This window comes from Ochotona curzoniae, unplaced genomic scaffold (assembly GCF_017591425.1).
Source record: "Ochotona curzoniae isolate NIBS_2020 unplaced genomic scaffold, NIBS_Ocur_1.0 scaffold_3208, whole genome shotgun sequence".
NCBI classification, from domain to species: Eukaryota; Metazoa; Chordata; class Mammalia; order Lagomorpha; family Ochotonidae; genus Ochotona; species Ochotona curzoniae.
The window spans coordinates 31,417,710-31,437,834 of NW_024467106.1; the positions used below are offsets into that span (position 1 = coordinate 31,417,710).

General features: G+C 51.8%; 1 protein-coding gene across 4 annotated transcripts; it reads left to right on the top strand.

Moving 5' to 3' along the window:
* The first annotated feature begins 1,870 nt into the window (after positions 1-1,870).
* On the top strand, positions 1,871-10,277 carry LOC121145134 (B-cell differentiation antigen CD72-like). Of its 4 annotated transcripts, none has more exons than XM_040963900.1 (9): positions 1,872-2,391; positions 2,561-2,665; positions 3,247-3,318; positions 3,759-3,854; positions 4,183-4,497; positions 5,813-5,970; positions 6,304-6,398; positions 7,030-7,172; positions 9,872-10,277. In XM_040963900.1, exons 1-8 carry the CDS (start codon positions 2,313-2,315, stop codon positions 7,148-7,150), a joined length of 1,041 nt encoding a protein of 346 aa, XP_040819834.1. In that variant the 5' UTR covers positions 1,872-2,312; the 3' UTR covers positions 7,151-7,172; positions 9,872-10,277. The 4 variants fall into 4 exon arrangements, with proteins under 4 accessions (XP_040819837.1, XP_040819834.1, XP_040819835.1 ...); XM_040963901.1 differs by lacking the exon at positions 9,872-10,277 and adding an exon at positions 7,354-7,376; XM_040963903.1 differs by lacking the exon at positions 7,030-7,172 and having other exon boundaries at positions 1,871-2,391.
* The last annotated feature ends 9,848 nt before the right edge of the window (positions 10,278-20,125 follow it).

A 20,125-nucleotide genomic window follows, 5' to 3' on the forward strand; every position in this document is an offset into this window, starting at 1 on the left:
CAGCAGAATGGCTAAGGGTAGATGAATGCAGACCAGGCCTGTTGGGTAGCCAAGGTGATAATAGAGTGCCTTGTAGCTCACCCCAGTTCCATGGGGGTACCCCCTGTAGACACCTCGGGAAAGAAGAAGCATGTGAGGACACATTCTCACTGATTGTATTTAAAAATTTTCCACTTACATATTTACACTTTGTATGAAAGGCAGAATGGTAGAAGGAGAGAAAGAATGGTTCATTGTTCTTAACTGATTCCACTCTCAAATGTTTGTAAGCACCATGGCTTGGCTTGAAGTCAGGAGCCTGGAATTTAATACAATTCTCCTAAGCAGGTGGCAGGGACCAGGTTCCTGCACCACTGTCTGCCCTAGCCCAGGATGAGCATCATCAAAAAGGCTAGAAAGGAATCAGAGTAGCTGGGACTCAAACAGGGCAATCTGCTGGTAAGGGCCACTTAGCTACTGTGTGACCCCTACCCTCCTCTCCCCACAACTGGTCCTGTGTTGGACACACACATGCTAGCAGCTTGATTTTGATGCTGTGGGGATAGCAAGGTCACTTTCACTAGTGCAGCAGAGCCTGTAAACAACTGCAGAGATGTCTAAGGAAAGAGTGGGCCAAAGCCAGGAAACACTCACAGTGCTGGCTGCCATGCCCTTCAGTGGCTTTTCTGAAAATGGCCTGGTGATAGTGATGCAACAGGCAGCCCAGACACAGAGAGGATCCTCCATGCTGGAAGGTGCTGACAGATGCTCTCCTCCAATGGACACACCCCAAACAGAACACTCTTGCACACTTGTACATATGCACACCCAGGCAGCCCTGCCTCTTCTCAAATATTACCCTGTGCTGACAAGTGTATCACCCACCACATTGGTCTCCTTCTCTGGGGCCAGCTGTGAAAGCCTTCCCAGGGCCTGCTACAGACCAGCAGCAACATGGGCTGTTACTCTGTGGTTTGGACTTTTTCTTCTCTAGCCGCCAGGAGGCTCTGGGGGAGGCAGGTGTTGCCCACAAAACCATCTTCTGTTTTTGCTTTTTATTTCACCTCCCTCTGGTGTCAGTTCCTACTGCAGTCCCTGGATAGAGGGCCTGGGTAAACACTTTGTGAGGGGTAGTATCTTGAAAATCAAAAGTCCTGGAAACACTTGGGGACCTGCTGCCCAAAAGGCCCTCCTTGGCCCTTTCCTGGTCTCTTCTGCGTCACTCAGTCAGGCCCTCACTACTCACATGGTCCTGTCAGGCCTTGGCATCCTCTCCATCCTCACAAAACTTGGCTTCCGCTCAGAGCTGAGTAAGTACAAAGCAGGAAGACCTGGGATTTGTAGCAGAAGAATGTTTCTAGAAACACAAGACTGAGGAAATAAGAAAATCTTGGGTGCCTTGGAGTCTGCATGCTTAGCACCCAGGCCTTCCCTTGGTTCAAGCTTCAGCAGATTAGGAGGCTGTGGCCCTTGGTAATTACTATGCACCTGCTCCCTGATCCAACCATCAGGGAATTGTGCCCAGTGATGCCAAGGGCGTGCCAGGATGTTATGGAGGAAGGGCTAGAGGACCCCAGGTGTGGTCATTGTACAGCTGAGGGGCAGGAAGACACTGTGAGGAGGAGAGGAGGGTGGCAGGCAGTGCTGTCCCACCATTGGGAATCCATGTAATTCCTTCCAACCCATTTAATTCCCCCTGGAAGGTCTTTGGAGTGGGCGCCTATGTATTGCACCTTACGTGTTCGTTTTCAAAGTCCCTGAGTGGTAATGTAGGTAGATGTGAGTCCCATCAGAGGAATCCCTTATAGAATCACATCTGCTTGGATTCCCAGGATGCTCGGGGGCTAGGCTTTCATGCCAGGACCCCACACCAGTTGGGTGGCAGGGAGGATAGGGCTTCACCCTGGATTAAAAACAGAGTTGAGTGTCTGGGGTCCTTTGGTCCCCAGAGAGCAGCAACTACTTGTACACACACACACACCCCCCACATGCCAAACAGTGCAGTGCTGGTCAGACACAGAGGAGCCCCTGGGCCCAGCCCTGCCACAGCGGCTTTGGGGAGGTCGAGCTTAGATATCCAGCTGTCCTGCCCTGGGATCTGGCTGTAGTGTTCCTCTGCCCTGTAGCTGGGGCAAGGATGCCTCTGCTTCATCAAGCCCCTCTGTTGGAGATGTGCTCCCATCTTCCGCTTTTGTGACTCAAGTCACAGGGTCAAGTGCTGAGGGGTGTGGCCACAGAGGGAACTCAGAGCTCTAGAGTGAGCAGGGTGGGAAAGGGAAGAGGCTTAGGTGAGTAAGCAGGGGGAGGTGAAGGTGTAGGCGCTGCCAAGGAACATGGCAGAGTCCATCATCTATGCAGACTTGTGGTTTGTGAAGACTCCTCTGAGAAAGAACAACTCCAACCCAGGAGAGGGTAAGGGTACCTGCAGCCACTTCATTCCCTGAGCCCACCGAACCTCAACCTACAACCCGACCACCATGGGGTCTCTCCTCTCCTCTCCGTCCCTCCTCTCCCCTCCCCTTTATTTCCACTCCACTCCCCTCTTCTCTACTCTCTTTTCTCCTCTCCTCTCCTCTCTTAGAGTCTGACAAGGATGGGAAGCTTACCTACGAGAACATGGAGGCACTTTCAGACCCAGAGGCACCCACCAGCCTGGCGCTGGCTATTGGACCAGAGGACGAAACAGGTATGATGAGCCCAGAGACTGTGTGCGTGTGTGTGTGTGTGTGTGTGTGTGTGTGTGTGTGTGTGTGTGTGTGTGTGTGCTGTGTGCTGTGTCTGCAGCAGTGGAGTCCCCAGTGGTCTCCAGAGAATGTTACTCTGGGGAGGGAGGGGAGAAGAGGAGCAACAGATGGAGCAGGTGCCAGCATGGCCCTAAGGCAAGTGCAGTCCCATTGGGGGCTTGGCAGGGGCTGGGACACCTCTAGGGGACTGAGTTGGAATGCGGAACAGGGAGCCACAGAGTGGGCAAGGAGATGAGATGAGGAAGGTAGATACTAGATAGTGTTCAGTAAGGAGAACTGGGGCTCAACCCCTTCCCACAACAAGGAAACCATAAAGGGAATCCAAAACAGCCATGATGGGATTCCCAGAAACGATCACAGATGGTACATGGCAAGAGCCCTGAGGCGACCAGGAGCCCCATGGGCGATGAGGGCATTTCATACTAGTTGCAGATGGAAGACAAGAGCAAGGCCACAGGGAAGGAGGCTCTGGAGGGAGGCACAGCCCAGGATTTGGCCATGACCACCTCCATTCCCTTTCCAGCATTCCACATGGAACAGCCAGCCAGGACTTGGAGCAGTGCCACAGCCCCAGATGCTGAGCAAATACTCCCCTGTGAGTATTTGTGAGTACTGTCCCCTTGTCAGTGCCATTACCAGCCATGTGGGACTCCAGGGAGAGAGAGAGGGTCATGGACACAACAAGTGGACATAACCCTGCAGTGTGCCTTGCTGGAGATGAACCTTCCTGCTATGACCTCAGGAGCAAACCACACCCCTAGCATTTCTCAATTCTTATCCCTCCGACCCATTTCCTCTCTCTGCTGAGCATTAGCTCTCTTTGATACGAGGCAGTGACCTTTTGATCTGGCTAACCATCAACAATCCCAAGTTCTTACTCTGGAACATTCTTTCTCTCTTTTCCTCCAAATTGTCCCACCACCCAGGAAAGCCAGCCACTGCCCACCCTCTTACCTGTGCAATCATCTCCTAGGGATGATTTCTCCAGGAAAGCCTTGTACCAGCCCCTCACTTTTCCTCCCTCCTTCTGTGAAGGTCATGGCCACCCCTACCGCTCACAGTACCTCCTCCTGGGATTGCTCCTCACCTGCCTGCTGCTGGCGGTGGCTGCCATCTGGTTGGGCATGCAATGTGAGTATGGCTGACCCTGGCTCTCTCATTGCCACAATCCGCCTCATCCTCTGGTCTCTCCACCATCAGGTACCCTTGCTCAGTGTACCCCACAGTGATGTCTCATCAACCCTCAGTTTTGGGGGACTACTTCCCAGCCCAGTCTACTCACAAGCACCTTGTCTTTCCCTAATAACCAAGTTATTAGGCATCAGATGTCATAAATCTGTCCAGTGGTTCAGAAATTTACAAGACAGAGAATAGGGGGTTGACTGCACTGTGTTGTGGCTCCAGGGTACCATTTCAGAGTGCTTCACACCCCCCCACCTCAACTGCTGTGTCTGCCCAGATCTGCAGGTAACTCAGCAGTTTGGGCAGATGAGCAGGCTACTGGAAACCTCCAACAGCAGCCTTCAGGAACAGCTCCACCTCGGAACTGCCCAAATGAGACAGAGGGAAAAGGACCTGCAAGACTCCAAGGAACAGCTGGCCCAGAACGAGAGAGCACTAGAGGAGGAACAGGGGGTACACCAGGCTGCTGAGGAGCAGCTACAGCTCTGCCAGGCAAACAGGACGAAGATGCAAGAGAACTTGCACACACTGCAGCGGAAGCTGAGCCACCTGCAGGACACAGTGAGGCCCTTCTTCACCTGCCCCTCACAAGGTACCTGCTGTGGACACTAGGGGGACTGAAAAGGCTAGTTAGCCATGAGGAAGCCAGATGAAGGAGCAACAGGAACAGGTGTCTGTCTAGGAGCATTCAGGAGGCAGCAAGCTGTCCAGGAAAAGGGCATTGAAGCAGACTGGGCTCAAGAGCCAAGCTGGCTGGCAGGGAGAAGGATGAAGTTTCACAATGCATCTAGGGGCACTCCCTTATGTCCAGGGCTGGCAGCCTGCAGTTCTAATCAATTTCACCCCATAGATAACAACAGTCATCTGGAACCCTAGACATTTGTATGTGGAGTTGGTTCACTTGGTTTCAAGAACACAGTTTACTTGGTCCTTGTTCCTGTGGGGACCACCTGAAGAGGAAGAATCACTGGCTGCTCCAGGTGCAGGCCAGTAGAGGGCAAGGTGGCTGAGGTCCACGTGCAGCCATGACAGGGAGGTGGGTGAGTTGGAGGGTTGTGGGCTTAGCGTATAGCAGACCCCTACTCCATTTATGTCTGTCTACTTTGAAAGCAGAGATGGAGAAGGGACCCATGGAAGGGAAAGGACAGGCCAAAGCAAGCTTGGGTGCTAGGGAAGATGGCTGCAAGCATGTCTTGAGAGTGTGGTCAGGGTTAGGTTCTGTCTGTATGAGGGTGAAGGAAGAGTGAGCACATACCCCCCAATTGTCATTTCCTGAATCTTCTACTGCTCTGTGCTGTGAGGTCCCACCCCAGGGCTGCCCCCACCCACCCTCCCAACACCCATTCCCAGAGCATCCTTGACTGCTTCTTCATTGAAAGAACAACTCTGAATGTCTACATTGATGACAGCTTCTTCCACCCTGCACCTCTGCCACCTTACAAAGGCCTGCTCATGCCATCCCAGTATATAACGCTTTGTTCTAATTGATTGCTCACAGTTAAGAAAATCCATATGACAATGATTTGGATGTGTGGTAGGGATGTTTTAGGGAGAAAAAGAGATGAATGAATGAATGAGATACCCAATGGATGGTTATGGGGCCAACTGAGATTGGGTAAAGTTCCGGGTATACTACAAGGTGTTCAGCTGTAGATACTGGTCCTGTGGGAACTCCTAGTGTGTGAGGAAGTCATGCTACTGCCTGGGAAGGCCTTTTGCTGAGTACAAATAGACATGGCATTTTCCATGGTGGAGGGGGCAGAGCAGGGCTGAGGAGGATTGCAGAGGTCAAAGGCCAGAAGTCCACAAGAGTAATGGTCTTGGACACAGGGCTTGGTTAGTAGTCAGCCTGTGAGGGCATCATTATTCCCAGGCTGTGCTACCATCACTCTCTCCCTCCTTTCTAGGCACCTGCTGTATGGTGGGCTGGATACTGATTCAAAGAAGATGCTTTCACATCTCACTCACTAAGAGAGATTGGCAGGAAAGCTGGGAGTATTGCAAATCTCTGTCATCTGACCTGACCACAGTCACAGACAATCCTTGGAGTTATTCCTATTCAGAAGTAAGTAAGCTGAAGTGGGTTAATTGGACTGAAACGCATCATTGTTTTGGTTTTGACAGCACATGCATGCCGGCCAGCATGCCCTGGCAGACACAGACAGTCATGATCCCTCACCCTGAGTAGCCTGCAGCACAGTGCTGTGGGTGGTGGCCCCTCCTTGCCAGCCAGTGCTGGCAGGAACTCTTAGCTGGCTGAGATGTGACCCTTGATACCACAGGGCCCATTCACCCATTGGTGGTCAGTACCAGAGGGAAGCTCATCCCTGTCGCCCAAAGTCCTCATGCTGTAGTGTGTTTTCATCCACACACCTGTGCTGTCTGAATCTCCCCTCAGATTTTTCCCTGGAAGAGCTTATTGTCGCAGTTTTCTGAGGACACTTCATATTGGGTTGGCCACGGCTTAAACAAGGACCGGTGGAGACTTCCAGGGTAAGTTTGTTGGGCATTATGACTGTTTCCAGCTCTTCTCATCTCCTCGTAAAGACATACCAAGGCAACTGGCTCCTTAGGTTCTGATTCCAGAATGTTTCCGTCAGTTAGTGTTATAATTACCTATTTGTTTTCTTTTTAAGAAAGTTCTATGGGAGTCGTAAGCTTTATTCTATTCCCTAGTATCTAAAACTACTTGGCTCAGTTAAAATAAGGAAAGAGTTGCTAGGTTGGGATGCACGTTCTTATTCAGAAAGCAAAACTGAGTTTCAGCCAGGGTTTTACAGCTGATGGGAAACATGGACATTCTAACTTGCCATCCCTAGACACACCTGCCCAACTGAGGCTGGGCTGTGCCAGTCAGGGCCACTGGGGGCGCTAGAGCAGTGCCAAGGAACTAGAGCATAGGGTGAGTCCTGAGACAAGGTGGCCACTTGCTTGTGTTCCTGGGAAGCTGGAGTGTTTCTATCCTATAGACCTCGGGTAACTGGTCCTTCCCTAACCCTCCTACTTCTGAAATTGGCAGATTATCTGGAGAGCTGGGACTAGCTCATGTTTCACACAGGCCAAGGTACTGAAGGGAGGATGGATAGGGAAGGTTCAATAATCTCTTGATTGATTTCTCCACCAGCCAATGCTCCATGATAGACAGCCATTCTGTTGTGGTCCATGCTTCGCTTCTGAGGTCACAGGTGTGCAGTAACCAACTTCCTTGCATTTGTGAGATGGCATCTTTCAGGATTTCAGGCTAGGACCATTCTATGTAGAATCCAGGTAAGGATGGAGCAAGGATTGTGGTGTGACAGGTCTGGGTCAGAGGGGTGCAAGGCATGGGCCCAGATATTACAGGAACAGGGACCGGCGTGATAGCATAGTGGTTAAAGTCCTTGCCTTGCATGCACTGGGATCCTATTGGCTCTGGTTCTAACCCCCCTCGGCCCCGCTTCCCATCCAGCTCCCTGCTTGTGGCCTGGGAAATCAGTCAAGTACAGCCCAAAACCTTGGTACCCTGCACCCATGTGGGAGTCCTGGAAGAGCTTCTGGCTCCTGGCTTCTGATTGGCTTAGCTCCAGCCGTTGCGGTCGCTTGGGGAGTGAATCATTGGATGGAAGATCTTCCTCTCTGTCTCTCCTCTCTGCATATCTCCCTTTGCAATAAAAAAATAAATATTTTTTTTCATTTTTATTATATTTTTGACAATCTTTACATAGTTAATTTAGGGTAAAAAGGTTCAAGGGCCATAGGAATGTGGGTAAGACTATTATTTCCATATTTTTTCCTTCATGTATCTGAGGTAAAGGGGAATATTGAAGGAGAATCCCCTCCCCCCAGTTTCCCACCCACCCCAAGTCCTGGATGTGGGGCATGCTCTGAGATACTTGCTCAAGTGGTTTCTATAGCTCACCAGTTATGAATTGCTGCCAATCTCGCCACTCCAAGCATGATGAGGTAGTTGAAGAACCCACTGATTGACATAGTCCATCATAGAGTCTCCATTTGCCCAGTATTTCGCTGCCAACATATAGCTGAGGTGGTTGATTGACTTGTTCTGTCTTCTGTCTTTTCTTGGTTAGGGTTCTGAGTCCGGCATTTTGATTGGGGAAATCTCCAAAGAAACTTTGAGGTATTCTCAGACCAGATTCTTATGTGTTCTAGCAATGACAGGGCCCGGCACAGTCATCGCCCCAATTAGCTGATGGTTGCAATTGCTGGGTTGGTTCTGTTTTCACTCCCAACTTCCACTGGAGCCAAAAAGTGTTGCAGTCCAGCCTGGTTCTGTCCTGGTTCTGCCCAGCACATATTAGGCCCTCACATAAACCAGTGGGAGCTGCAGCCTAGTCAGAGCGACCCACAATAACCCACACCAGCCCCACCCCTACCCTGGTTTGCCAGTATGTGTAGCAAACTAGTCCAGTCTGTCCCACACCCCATTTGGCTCTTGTACATGTCGATGGGTATTGAAGCTTAGCTCCATCTAACCAGCTCAACTATCCAGCCCTCACGGTTGATGTTGAGTGCCTCTCTGTCTAGCCACCCCAGCCCCCATCCTAGTTTTTGTGCCCTCTCATGGGAGTGGTAACCCAAGAGGCCCACTATTTCCCTCCCAGGCCTCTCCCACTCCCAGATTATGCACTCTTCAGGTGGTTATGTGGTTTGATTTGACAGAATTAGCCCCCAGTGCCAGCTTCTGCCAGTTGATGCTGCAGCTAAGCCCAAGCAACCCTCACCCACTCTAATTTATGCTTGCACCAGTAGGAATAATCAGCCCAGCCTGGCTTTTCCCTGATCAAGTCCACAGAGGCCCACAGATGCTGTAGCCCTGCTTAGTCTGGTCTGGCCCCTTCCCAGCCCACGTTCTCCAGTCATAGTAGCTGTCCGGTAAGGGGACCCCTGCTTATTCCCCCTGCCAGCTCTGCCCCCTCCCTTCCTGGTTCTCACGCATGTTGGTTGGGTGCTGCGGTCACATCCGGTACAGACAACCTCACCTTGGCATTCTGTATTGTGCACTGGTTTATGTCACGACCGAACCTGGCTCAACTCACACTCTGTTCTAGTGCATGGATTTGCCAGTGGATGACGTGAACTGATTCAGCCTGGTCTGCCCCCGACCCATGCCAAATGTGTGCCAGTCAGAAACTTTTCATGGCCTATTCTGGGCTGTTTCCTATCATGCTTCTTGCGCTTACCTTTAGGGTCTGTGTCCTGCCAGAGGAGTTGCCCAGGCTCCTCCATCAGAACCCCTCCCAGTGCCAACTTTCATGCATACCAGGGGTTCCATGAGCCAGCCCTACTCAGTTCACCTCCTGTCCTAGCTGGAGCAGTGGCTTTTCCTGACTGGCCTTCAACCCAATCTTGTTCTTGCTGTTGGATGTTTCAGCCAAGCCATGGCTCGTCCATACCCATATACGGCTCACCAATGGCTCTATAGGGGTTGAGACCTAGCCTAGTCTGTCCCACATCTACTCTGGTCCTCCAGGACACCAGACGGTGTTGGGGTCTGGCCCTGCCTGGTGCATCCAGTCCCAGTCCACATTGTGCCAAGGGAGACTACAACAGTTTCCTGATTAGAACACAGCCCCCATTCCAGCCCACGCACCCCTTGGTGGGAATATCAACCCAGTTAGGGTGTCCCCTTAGCTCCCCAACTGGGCCTGTTCCCAGTCATAGATCATACCACGCATGCCAGTGGTTGCTCTGATTCAGCTTAGCTCAGCCCCTCACCAGTCCTGGCCTCTGCCTTAGTCTCCGTGGCTTAGCGTCCCTGACTCACGCAGACCAGCAGGTGCAAAAAAAAAAAAAAATTACAGGGAATTATTCTTCCCAGAGGACAGCCCATGGCTTGGTTGGGCATAACAGAAGCAAATGAAAAATGATGAAGTGGCTGTCCAGGGAGCTTTGGCCAGAGTGGAGTGGGCTAAGAAGGGGCTGGAGTGCAGCCAACTGTGGAGCTCACCGATGCTTTACTCTTGCAGGTGTTAATGGCAGAATCCTGCTGGGCCATCCCCTCTGATTGTGTCCAGCAGTGCTCAGCACATCCTCACAGTACAGTTTCCAGTGGACATCTGTCTTTCTTATAGCCAGCACATTGCCTGATTCAAATCTTCCTCCAGAAATTGGTCTGTTCCAGGGGAAAGGGGAAAGAATCTCCTAGAACGAACTCTGGGCATGGTGGTCAAGAACCTTCCCCTGTGACATGGGATGGGGGCGGGGAGGAGGGCACATGGACTGAGTGGATAAGGGCAGCCCAGAGCCAGCCAGGCAGCTTTGTTGAAATCGGTTTAATTATTACACTTGTCAGTCTTGTGTGTCCGCAGTGCTGTCTGGTTGGGTGAGCCCAGCAGAAGACCGTGCCCAAGTGTTAGTTCAGCCAGGTGCTCTGTCCCTCACATCCATGCTGAAGCTCCCTTACACGGGGGAGGAGATGGTCAGCTTGGCCGGGGCTGGCAATCTGTTCACAGATTTGTCCTGAAAGCCAAAGGCAGAGGCCCAAGAACCCCAAGACCCCACTGCTAAGAGTGTAACCCCAGCAGTGTCAGGCTGGCTGTGGGTGGCTTGGCATGGTGCCCTTGGTGGCAGAAGAGACTGCCAGCTTCTCAGTTGAAGCTGTGGTAGCAGGTGATGATTTGTTTCCAATTTTCTTTTTCTTCGTGTTGTATTTGGAGTCCAGAGGAGAGAAGGGAAGGAACCGCACCCAGCATCCTAATGCCATCATCAGTACTCAGGGCTGGGGGATGGCCACCCAATGTCATCCAAGGGTCCCCAATGTGGAGCATGCTCAGAGGCATCTGCTCAAGTGGTCTCAATAGTTCTGAAATGCTGTTAATTTCATTGCTCCAAGGATGAGAAAATCCTTCCAAGTCCATCAACTCACATAGTCCACCCTAGAGTCTCTAATCTTCCAGATACTTGTTGTAAAACCTTAGCTACTAGAGTTCTCCAATTTGTGCTGCCCTCCATCCTCTGCTGTGATACTAGATGTCCTCTGCAGGGCCCGAGTGGACTGCCATATCCTCCATGTGTATCTGGGATACCATCCACTGCGCCATGTTTAGCCACTAAAGAGGCCCAGTTCTGACTCAGGCATTGGAACGTTAGGCCACAGATTCTGCGATTCTCCCTGTGGTTGGAGTTCTGAGTCAAGTGGTTCAGCTGAGGGTGTCCACAATAGAAACCTTGTCTGAGGTGACCCCAGACATGATTCCTGTGTGTGCCAGCCAGTGTGGGCTCCAGAGGCAAAGGGATTTCCTGGGGGTCAAGGTCCCGTTTGCTCACACTGGATGGATGCCAGGGAACTCCTGGTATTGGGGGGCTGGTTCAGGCAGTGGCTCCAGGATCCACTCCAGGTGCTAGCTGATTTCACTGAAGGGAGCATGAGTACTGGGTTCCACCTGATAGGCAGATGGAGGGGTCAAAATAAGATCCAGTGGCAAGGATTTAAGAGAGTATATCCATTACATTTTGGGGATTCTACTGAATGTGTTGGTGAGGGGACCATGGCAACTCTCACAGGACAGAGAGCGTCTGTGAAGGGTGGGGTCTGTGAACCCTGGGGTCCCCTAGGAGTATCCCAAGGTGTCTGGTCAGTCCTCAGAAATGGGATATCAGGCCAGTGAATCCTGAAGCCTGCTGTGCCACAGCACCTGCCTCATCCCTTGTTTATTTCAATCCCCGAGGGTCAGAAGAGGGTGGGGAAGATGCAAGTCACAGAGCACACTTAGGGTCCAGGACTAGCTCAGCAGCAAGGGGTTGCCCCTTGGAAAGGGGTGTGGGCATATTTGGGAACAAAGTTATAGTTCCATGTGGGGGAAGACCTCCCAGTCGCATGGATAGTTTGCAACGAGCCAAAACCCCACTACCCAATGAGTGATAATTTGTGGGACAAGTGAGCTGTGATCCCTAGAATCATACGGAGTATAAAGTCCTGCTAACCGCCTCTCCCCTGAAAGTTCTGCCCATCAACTCTGCTTAAACAAGGACTCCCTCCACTTGACACTGAGGCCGTCTTCTCCATGCTCACACTTCACTACTCAATACTGACGAGCCCTGATCTTTAATCTCTGTGACCTTTGATTCCATGGCTGGAGCTGCCATTGTCCCTGCTGGTGCCGCTTGCATCCTGAGTTGCCCTTCTGTACCTCCTTTCAGCCTGTGTGAAACCACTTAACCACTACGCTATTGCACTGGGCCCCATCCTGTTTCTTTCTTTAAAAATGACAGGGTGGGCCTGGTGTGGTAGCCTAGTGGCTAAAGTCCTCACCTTACATGTGCCAGGATCTTATATGGGTGCCAGTTCATATCCCAGCGGCCCTGCTTCCCATCCAGCTCCCTGCTTGTGGCCTGAGAAAGCAGTCAAGGACAGCCCAAAGCCTTGGACCCTGCACCCACGTGGGAGACCCAGAGGGGGTGTCAGGCTTCTGGCTTCGAATTGGCTCAGCTCTGGGCCACTTAAGGAGTAAATCATCAGGTGAAAGATTTTCCTCTCCATCTCTCCTCTTTGTATATCTCACTTCCCAATAAAAAATAAATAAATCTTTAAAAAAAAAAAAACTAGCCAGGGTATGATTGACAGGTTGATGAGAATTAAACACGGCGATTTCCCCACGTAAGGAGCCTCCACTTGCTCATATGTACACATGTACAGTAAGTGGCATGGTCAGCAGCTCCAGAGCCTGGGAGGCGAGCGTTTTAGGAAGGCCGTCCTGTCTGCCACTTCTGGGCAGTAGCTGAGGGAGACTCTCCTGGAGGCTGGCAGGGTGTGGCATGAGCACAGACACAGCCAGATTTTACAATTCTGTGGATACCTCTTGGCCTTCCTGATGCTGGCTGGCCTTTCCCCAGGCTGCTGTGGATGAGCCCCTTCCATCCCATGCTAGGAGCTCTTCCCAGAGGCGCCCACTCCCAGGCCCTTTCTCCTGTGTAACTCACCAGCCCACCCCTGCAGTAAGCATGGGCGATGGCAGGAAGCAGGCCTGGGTGTTTGTCCTTTATGATCCCAGTAAGGATGCACATTCCTGGATGAGCTGGAATGTACAGCCCCATTCAGCACCTAAACTGCTTCTCAGGGCTGGTGCCATGGCATAGCAAGCTAAGCCTCTGCCTGAAATGCTGACATCCTATTTGGGCAATGGTTTGTGTCTCCTTGGCTCCACTTCTGACCTAGCTCCCTGCTAATGTGCCTGGGAAAGCAGCAGAGGATGGCTAAACTGCTTGAGTCTCTTTATCCTTGTGGGTGACCTGAAGATGTTCCTAGCTTTGGACTTCAGCCTGGCATGGCCCCAGCCATTACAGATTTGGGGGATTGAATTAGCAAATACAAGATTCTCTGTCTCTTCCCTCTCTGTAACTCTGCCTTTCAAATAAATATTTTTTTAAAACATTAAAAATAAAAATGGCAACAATCTTGCTTTTAAATAAGAATTAGCTATCTATGATAGTGCCATCATAGAAAAATATTATTTTGTAAATATTTATCTGTTAATTATTTGAAAGGTAGAGTGACTGAGAACCAATGTTGGAATTAGGTAAGGACGTGTTTAAGCACAGAGAGAATCACTAGCCAACGTGAAGTAGAGTGGGCACATTCCAGAAAATAGGAGAGGACAGGACAATGTGAGAGGGACACCTGCAGACTGACGGGCACGGAGGGGCAACGGTGGTGCTGTGGTGTTGCAGTGACCGGATGCCTCAGTGGCAGTCAGCGAGCTGTGGTCTGAACTCCCCCGGAGGCTGGAGCGCCGCCAGCAGTGAGGTGGGAAGGGGAGCTCACTGGGAGCTCAGCAGAAGCTGAGGCACCTGCAGGACACACTGAGGCCCTTCTTCACCTGCCCCTCACCAGGTACCTGCTCTGGGCATGGGGGAGCCAAAGGGGCTGGCTTGGCATGAGGGAGTCAGGTGAGTGGGCACCAGGGGCAGGGGTCTGGGGGCACTCGGGATGGGGCAAGCTGTCCAGGAAAAGGACAGTGGAGCAGAGCTGGAATTGACAAGAGCTGTAGCTGCCAGCCAACAGGGAGAAGGATGAAGCCTCACACTGGATCTAGGATCCCTTCACCTCCAACACCGTCAGCCCGCAGTGCAAATCTGGTTTAACCATGAGCAGCAGCAGCATGGTTGGGAACCTTCCCCAAGCCCCCATTTATATGTGAATTGGTCGTGCCTAGTTTCAAAGGACATGGCTTCACTTAGTCCTTGCTCCCGTGGCCACTGCCTGAGGTGAAGGTCACCAGCTGCTCCAGGTGCAGGCCCTTAGAATGCAGCGTGGCTGAAGTCCATGGGGGGCCCACACAGAGAAGTGGGTGGGTGGGAGTGTTCAGCGACTTAGAATGCAGCAGACCCCTGCTCCGCCTGCTCTATTCACTTTGAAAGCAGTGATGGGAGAAGGAATTCATGGAAGGGAAAGGCCAGGCCAAAGCAAGCTGGAATACGAAGCAAGGTGCCAGGGGCCATGGGCACGGGCATGGGCAAGGCTTAGGAGAGTGGTTAGGGTTCATTTCTGTCTGAGGGGGGAGGAAGAGTACATGCAGACAACTTAAACTGTCATTTCCTAATCTTTTGCTCCATGCTGTGGGGGTCTCATACCAGGGCTGTCCTCCATTGCCACAGCACCCCCTGCTGGTCCTTCAGTGAAAGAACAGCTGTGAATGCCTACTCTAACGCTTGCTTTTTCCACCCCACACCTCTGCCACCTCACAGAGGCCAGTGGCTCACTGGCACCTCCCCTTCCTCTGCCTGTCAGCTGCCTCCTGTCTTCACTTTCCTCCCTGCCCGTCCTGAGGTCCAGCCATCACCCAACTGCTCACTCCTTTTCCCAGTGTCTTTACTGTGCTTGATTGGCAAGATCTGGACTTTGCAGGAACCTGGCTGACCACTATACCTAGTGCTGCACCAAAGTGTGTCACATCAGGGACTGTTCTGCCTGGTGCTAATGAGACTCTGGCCACCAAGCACTGCCTGGTGCCCTAGGCGGCTTCCAGGGCAGCTCCCCAGCCTCAAACCCCAGCCTTTCCTTTGTAATTCCAGGTGCCCCATCTGTCCCAGCCCTCCATGCTCCACTGCCAAGTCTGTGGAGGCATTTAAAAATTTGCCCATTCCTATTTTTGAATTTCTTCCCTAGTCATCCTTTGATTTGGAGCTGGCAAGGTCCTTCACAAACAAAAATATGTTCATGCCATCCCAGTCTAGATTGTATCATTCTAGTTACTTGATCACAGCTAAGGAAATTGGAATCTGTAGTGGGGACTGCAAAGAGATGAATGAATGAGTGAGAAGCCTAATGGATTGGTATGGCGCCCAGGTGAGACTGAACAAAGTATGGAGGGAGATTGAAGTGGGTGTTTGGGAAAGAACCACTGGTCCTAGAGTAACTCCCGTAGTGTGAGGAAGTCATGCTACTGAGTGTGAAGGCTTTCCACTGAACACACATAGTCAGGGCACTTGCCATGGTGGAGGGGGCAGAGGGAGACTGAGAAGTATTGCACAGGTCTGGGCCAGAAGTTCACGGAGTGATGGCCACGAGCCAGGGGAGGTGTGGTTAGCAGCCAGACCATGGGGATGTCACTTTCATCCCAGGCTATGCTACCATCACTGTCTCCCTGCTTTCTAGACACCTGCTGTATGCTGGGCTGGGTACTGACCCAGAGAAGATGCTTACACATCTCACTCACTAAGCAAGATTGGCAGGAAAGCAGGGGTAGTGCAATTCTCTGCTGTCAGTTCTGACAATAGCGGGAGACACATCTTGGTCAAACCATTCAGAAGTAAGTAAACCAGAAGGATTGAATTTCATAGAGAAACATCATTGAGTCAGGATTGGCAGGGCACACTGGACCCTGTGTCCTGGCAGACATGGAGAGTCACGATCTTTAACACTGAGTGGCCACACTCGCAGGCACAGTACTGCAGATAGCCCTTCCTAAACAAAAGTGCTGGCAGGAAGTCTCAGTCCGCTGGGACATGGCCCTTAAGGAGCACAGGGCCAGGGCACCCATCGGTGGTCAGGTCCCACAGGCAGGCTCAGCCCTGTCGCTGGACACGCTCATCCTGTGGGTGCATTTTTGGCCACACCTGTGTTCTCTGAATCTCCCTTCAGAGCTCCCTGGAAGAGCTTATTGTCGCAGTTATCTCTGGCTCCTTAGGTCCTGATTCCAGAATGTTTCCATCAGTTAGTATTACAATTATCTATTTGTTTTCCTCTATTTAATAACATTTTGGGAGCATCTTAGTTTTTGTTCTATTCCCTAGGATTAGAAGTCCCTGGTGCAGTTAAAACAATGAAATAGAAAAGCTTAGGTTCAGCCAGGGTTTTACACCTGATGGGAAATGTGGGCATTCTAACTCGCCATCCCTAGACACACTTGCCTAGCTGAGGCTGCGCTGTCCCAGTCAGGGCCACTGGGGGCGCTAGAGCAGTGCCAGGGGTGACAGCAGAGGGTGAGTCCTGAGACAAGGTGGCCACTTGCTGTGTTCCTGGGAAACTGGGGTGTTTCTGTCCTGTAGACCTCAGGTAATTGGTTCCCTTCCCCTCCAGCCTTTTCATTTGGCGTCCAGACATCTTTCCCTGAACGTGCACTAGGAAGGCAGAGGTGACTGGAACCTGAGCCAGTTTTCCAACCTGCCAAGGGGACAGAGAAAAGAACTGAGTTATCACTCAATATGATGTCGCCACCTGCAGGTGCTTCATGTTATACCACAGCCGGTCATGGTATCTGAAAGCACAGTCGTGCAGTACCAACTCCTAAGTCTGTGTGATGGCATCTTTCAGATTTCCAGACCGAATTTGGGTAAGAGTAGAGCAAGAGCTGTGGTGTAGCAGATCCAGGGCAGAGAGGTGCAGGGCCCAGAGAGGAAGGTTCTTCCAGGAGGAGGGACTGTAGTTTTTTGGACATGACAGGGTCTGGTGAAGGCCCGACATTGAAGGCAGCAGGTGACATCCCTGACCAGGGAGCTGAGGGCTGCTATGAGGTGGGCTGGGTGGGCTACATGGGCTGGGTGAGGGTGTGTTGACAACCAGCTGTGATGCTCTATGCTTCCAAAGAGCCTGCTAGGCTTTCCTGCCTGACCTGAGGCCTGCAGTGCCCAGCATCTCCTCACTGGGCAGTGCCCAGCACAAACCTAACCAACACCTGACACTTGTCACCAGCACGCTGCCTGCTTCAAACCTTGGCCCAGAAATTTATCTGTCCTGGGAAAAGGGTGAAGAGGCTTCTAGAAGAGATTCTGAACACGGTGGCCAAGAACCTGTCCTGGTGGCATGAAACTGGGGGTTAGAGAGGAAGATGTATTGCCTGAGTGGATAAGGGCAGCCCGGAGCCAGCCAAGCAGTTTTATTGAAATCACTTTAAATCATTTGCCTGCAGCCTAGTTGGAGGAACCCCCGGTCACCCTCATGAGTCCTGCTCCCTGCCCTGACTCCAGCTCATGCTGGTATGTGCAACAGACTGGTCCATTCTGTCCTGCTTCCCATTCAACTTTTGTATATACTGATAGATGCTGGAGCCTAACTCAGCCCAATCAACTCCACTGTCCAGTCCACTTTTATGCTGGTGGGTGCTACTCCCTGTCCATCCAGGTCCACTCCCAGCCCTGCTTCGCATGCTCACAGGTGGGAGCTGCAGCCCATCAGAGGTGCTCATAGTTTCCCTACTGGGCCCAATCCCAGCCCCAGATCTTGCATTTTCCAGGTGGTTCTGAGGACTACTTTGACAGGAATTGCCCTTATTTCTAGCACTTGCCAGCATATGTTGCATCAAAGTCGGGCCAGTCTGCACTGTTAGCCACATGCACGCACCAGTGGATACAGTCAGATAGCCCAGCCTGGCTCTCCCCATAACCCAGATCACTTTCAGGCCGAAGTTCTTTGCAGCCTTGCCTAGCCTGGTCTGTCCCCAGTCCCAGTTCTCAAGTTCTCCAAAGGAAACAGTGGCCTACAGGGTGGTTCTCACTTCCCAGCTACTGGACTTGCCCCCTCTCCACCCAAGTCTCATGTGCGATGGTGTGTGCTGTGGCCCAGTCTAGCATGACCACAGCACAATTTGGCATTTTCCAGTAGGGCTGTAGCCCAGCCTAGCCTGGAATCCCCCAGTTCCAGATCATACTGGTGGGTACTGAAGCCTAACCCAGCCCAGCCAGCTCCCAATCCCAGTTCTAATGTGAACCAGCTTGTTGCAGCCCAATCGGCCTGCCCTGTACACCATTCTGGTTCTCACAATGACCCAGCCAGCCCACTCCCAGTTCTGACTCACATGTATGCCAACAGGTACTATAACCTGGCCTGATCTGGGCTGCTCTCAGTCTTGATTCTTGAACTCACCTGCAAGGACTGCATCCTGACAGAAGAGTTCCCCAAATCACACATTGGTGGGTGCTTGGCCCAGCCTAACTTGGACCACCTCCTGTCCTGGGAGGTACAGTGTCCTTGCCTAACTTGCTCAGCCCTGTCCTGGCTCTTACTGTTGAGTGCTACAGCCCAGCTACATCTGATCTACCCCCAAGCCCAGCTCTCATATGGTTCAGTGGGTGCAGAGACCTAACCCAACCCGTCCTACCCATCCTCTTGCCAGCAGCAACAGGTACTGGAGCCTAGCCCAGTCTGGCACACCCCAGACCCAGTCCACACCCATGGAAAGTTAAACTGTTGCCATGTTCATCCCAGTTTGCCACCCATATTCTGGCTTTTGCGCTCACCAATAGGAACCACAACCCAGCAGGGGCATCCCCTTAGCTCCCTGACCATATCTGCTTCCAGCCACAGATCTGTGCAGTGAACCAATACTGCACTGAGTGATAACTTGCAGAACAAGTGAGCTGTGCTCCCTAGAATTTTGTCTAGTATATTGTCCTGCCAACCATCTCTCCCCTGAAAGTTTTGTCCATCAACTCTGCTTAAACGAGGACTCCCTCCACTTTACACTAAGGCCATCTTATTCTCCATGCTCACACTTCACTACTTAATACCAGCCAGCCCTTATCATTTATCTCTGACTGGAGCTGCCATTGTCCCTGCTGATGCCGCTTGCATCCTTGCATCCTGCACTGGCCCTTCTGTGCTTCCTTTCAGCCGGGTGCCACCAGCACTGATGAAGGTGCTTTCTGTATCACCATCCATTACAGGACAAAGGAAAGGCCCCAGGGCAAGTCCCAGAGATCCTCAGCACTCCCTGGCCACAGCAACCCCACAGTGTGAAGGCTCCTACTGGGTATGGGTGGCCCGTGTCTCTCCCTCCCACTCAGGAATGGCAACTGACTTCACAGAGTCCTGTGATAAAGTGTGTGCTCCCCATATCTCCAGCACACATGACTCTGGTTGAGATCTAGACTATCTTGCATCTTACACATGGGAAATGATGACTTGTCCAGCCACCCAGAGTGGCAAGCCCGGACTTCATCTTCAGATCTTTGTCATCTTATTACATCAGGCTTCCTTGGCAGCTCGAGAAACACAGCTATGGCTGCTCTAACAAATGTCCACAAACCCAGAACCCTCAATGTTAGGAATGTATTCTCTTTAGGGACCTGAAGGACATAATTTCAATGCAGGCATCCCTGGACTAAAATCAAGCTGTGCCCTGGGCTGGTTCCTTTCTGGAGGCTTATGGGAAACCAACTCCCTGCCTTTTCCAGTGTCAGGGCTTCTTGCATCCCTTCGCTGCTGGCCCCCTTTCTCCACGTTCAGAGCCAGCAAGAGCCATGGGAGTCCTCCTCACCTCGCATCTCTCTGACCCTCCATTCCTCATCCAGTCTCTTTCTTATCAAGGTTGGCAGGCATGTGATTCAAAGGTTGATGAGGATCAAACAAGACGATTTCCTCGTATAAGGCTTCTACATGGTCATATGCACATATGTGCAATAAGTTGCATGTTCACCAGCTCCAGGGCCTATGAGGCAAGTATTTAGGAGGGCTGTACTTCTGTCATGTCTAGGCAGTAGCCGAGGGAGGGACTCCCAGAGGCCAGCGGGCTGTGGCAATGAGGACAGACATAGCCTGACTTTCAGAGTCCCTGAGGCCTCTTGTACTTCCTGATGCTGGCTGGCCTTTACCTGGGCTGCTGTGGATGAGGCCCTTCCATTCCACACTGGGAGCTCTTCCCAGAGACCCCCACAGTCTTGTGCCCTTTCTCCTTTGTAACTCACCAACCCACCCCTAAGTTAAGCAAGAGAGAAGACAGGAAGCAGGCTTGGGTGTTTGTCCTTTATAACCCCAGTGAGAATGCCATGCTCCTGGATGAGCTGAG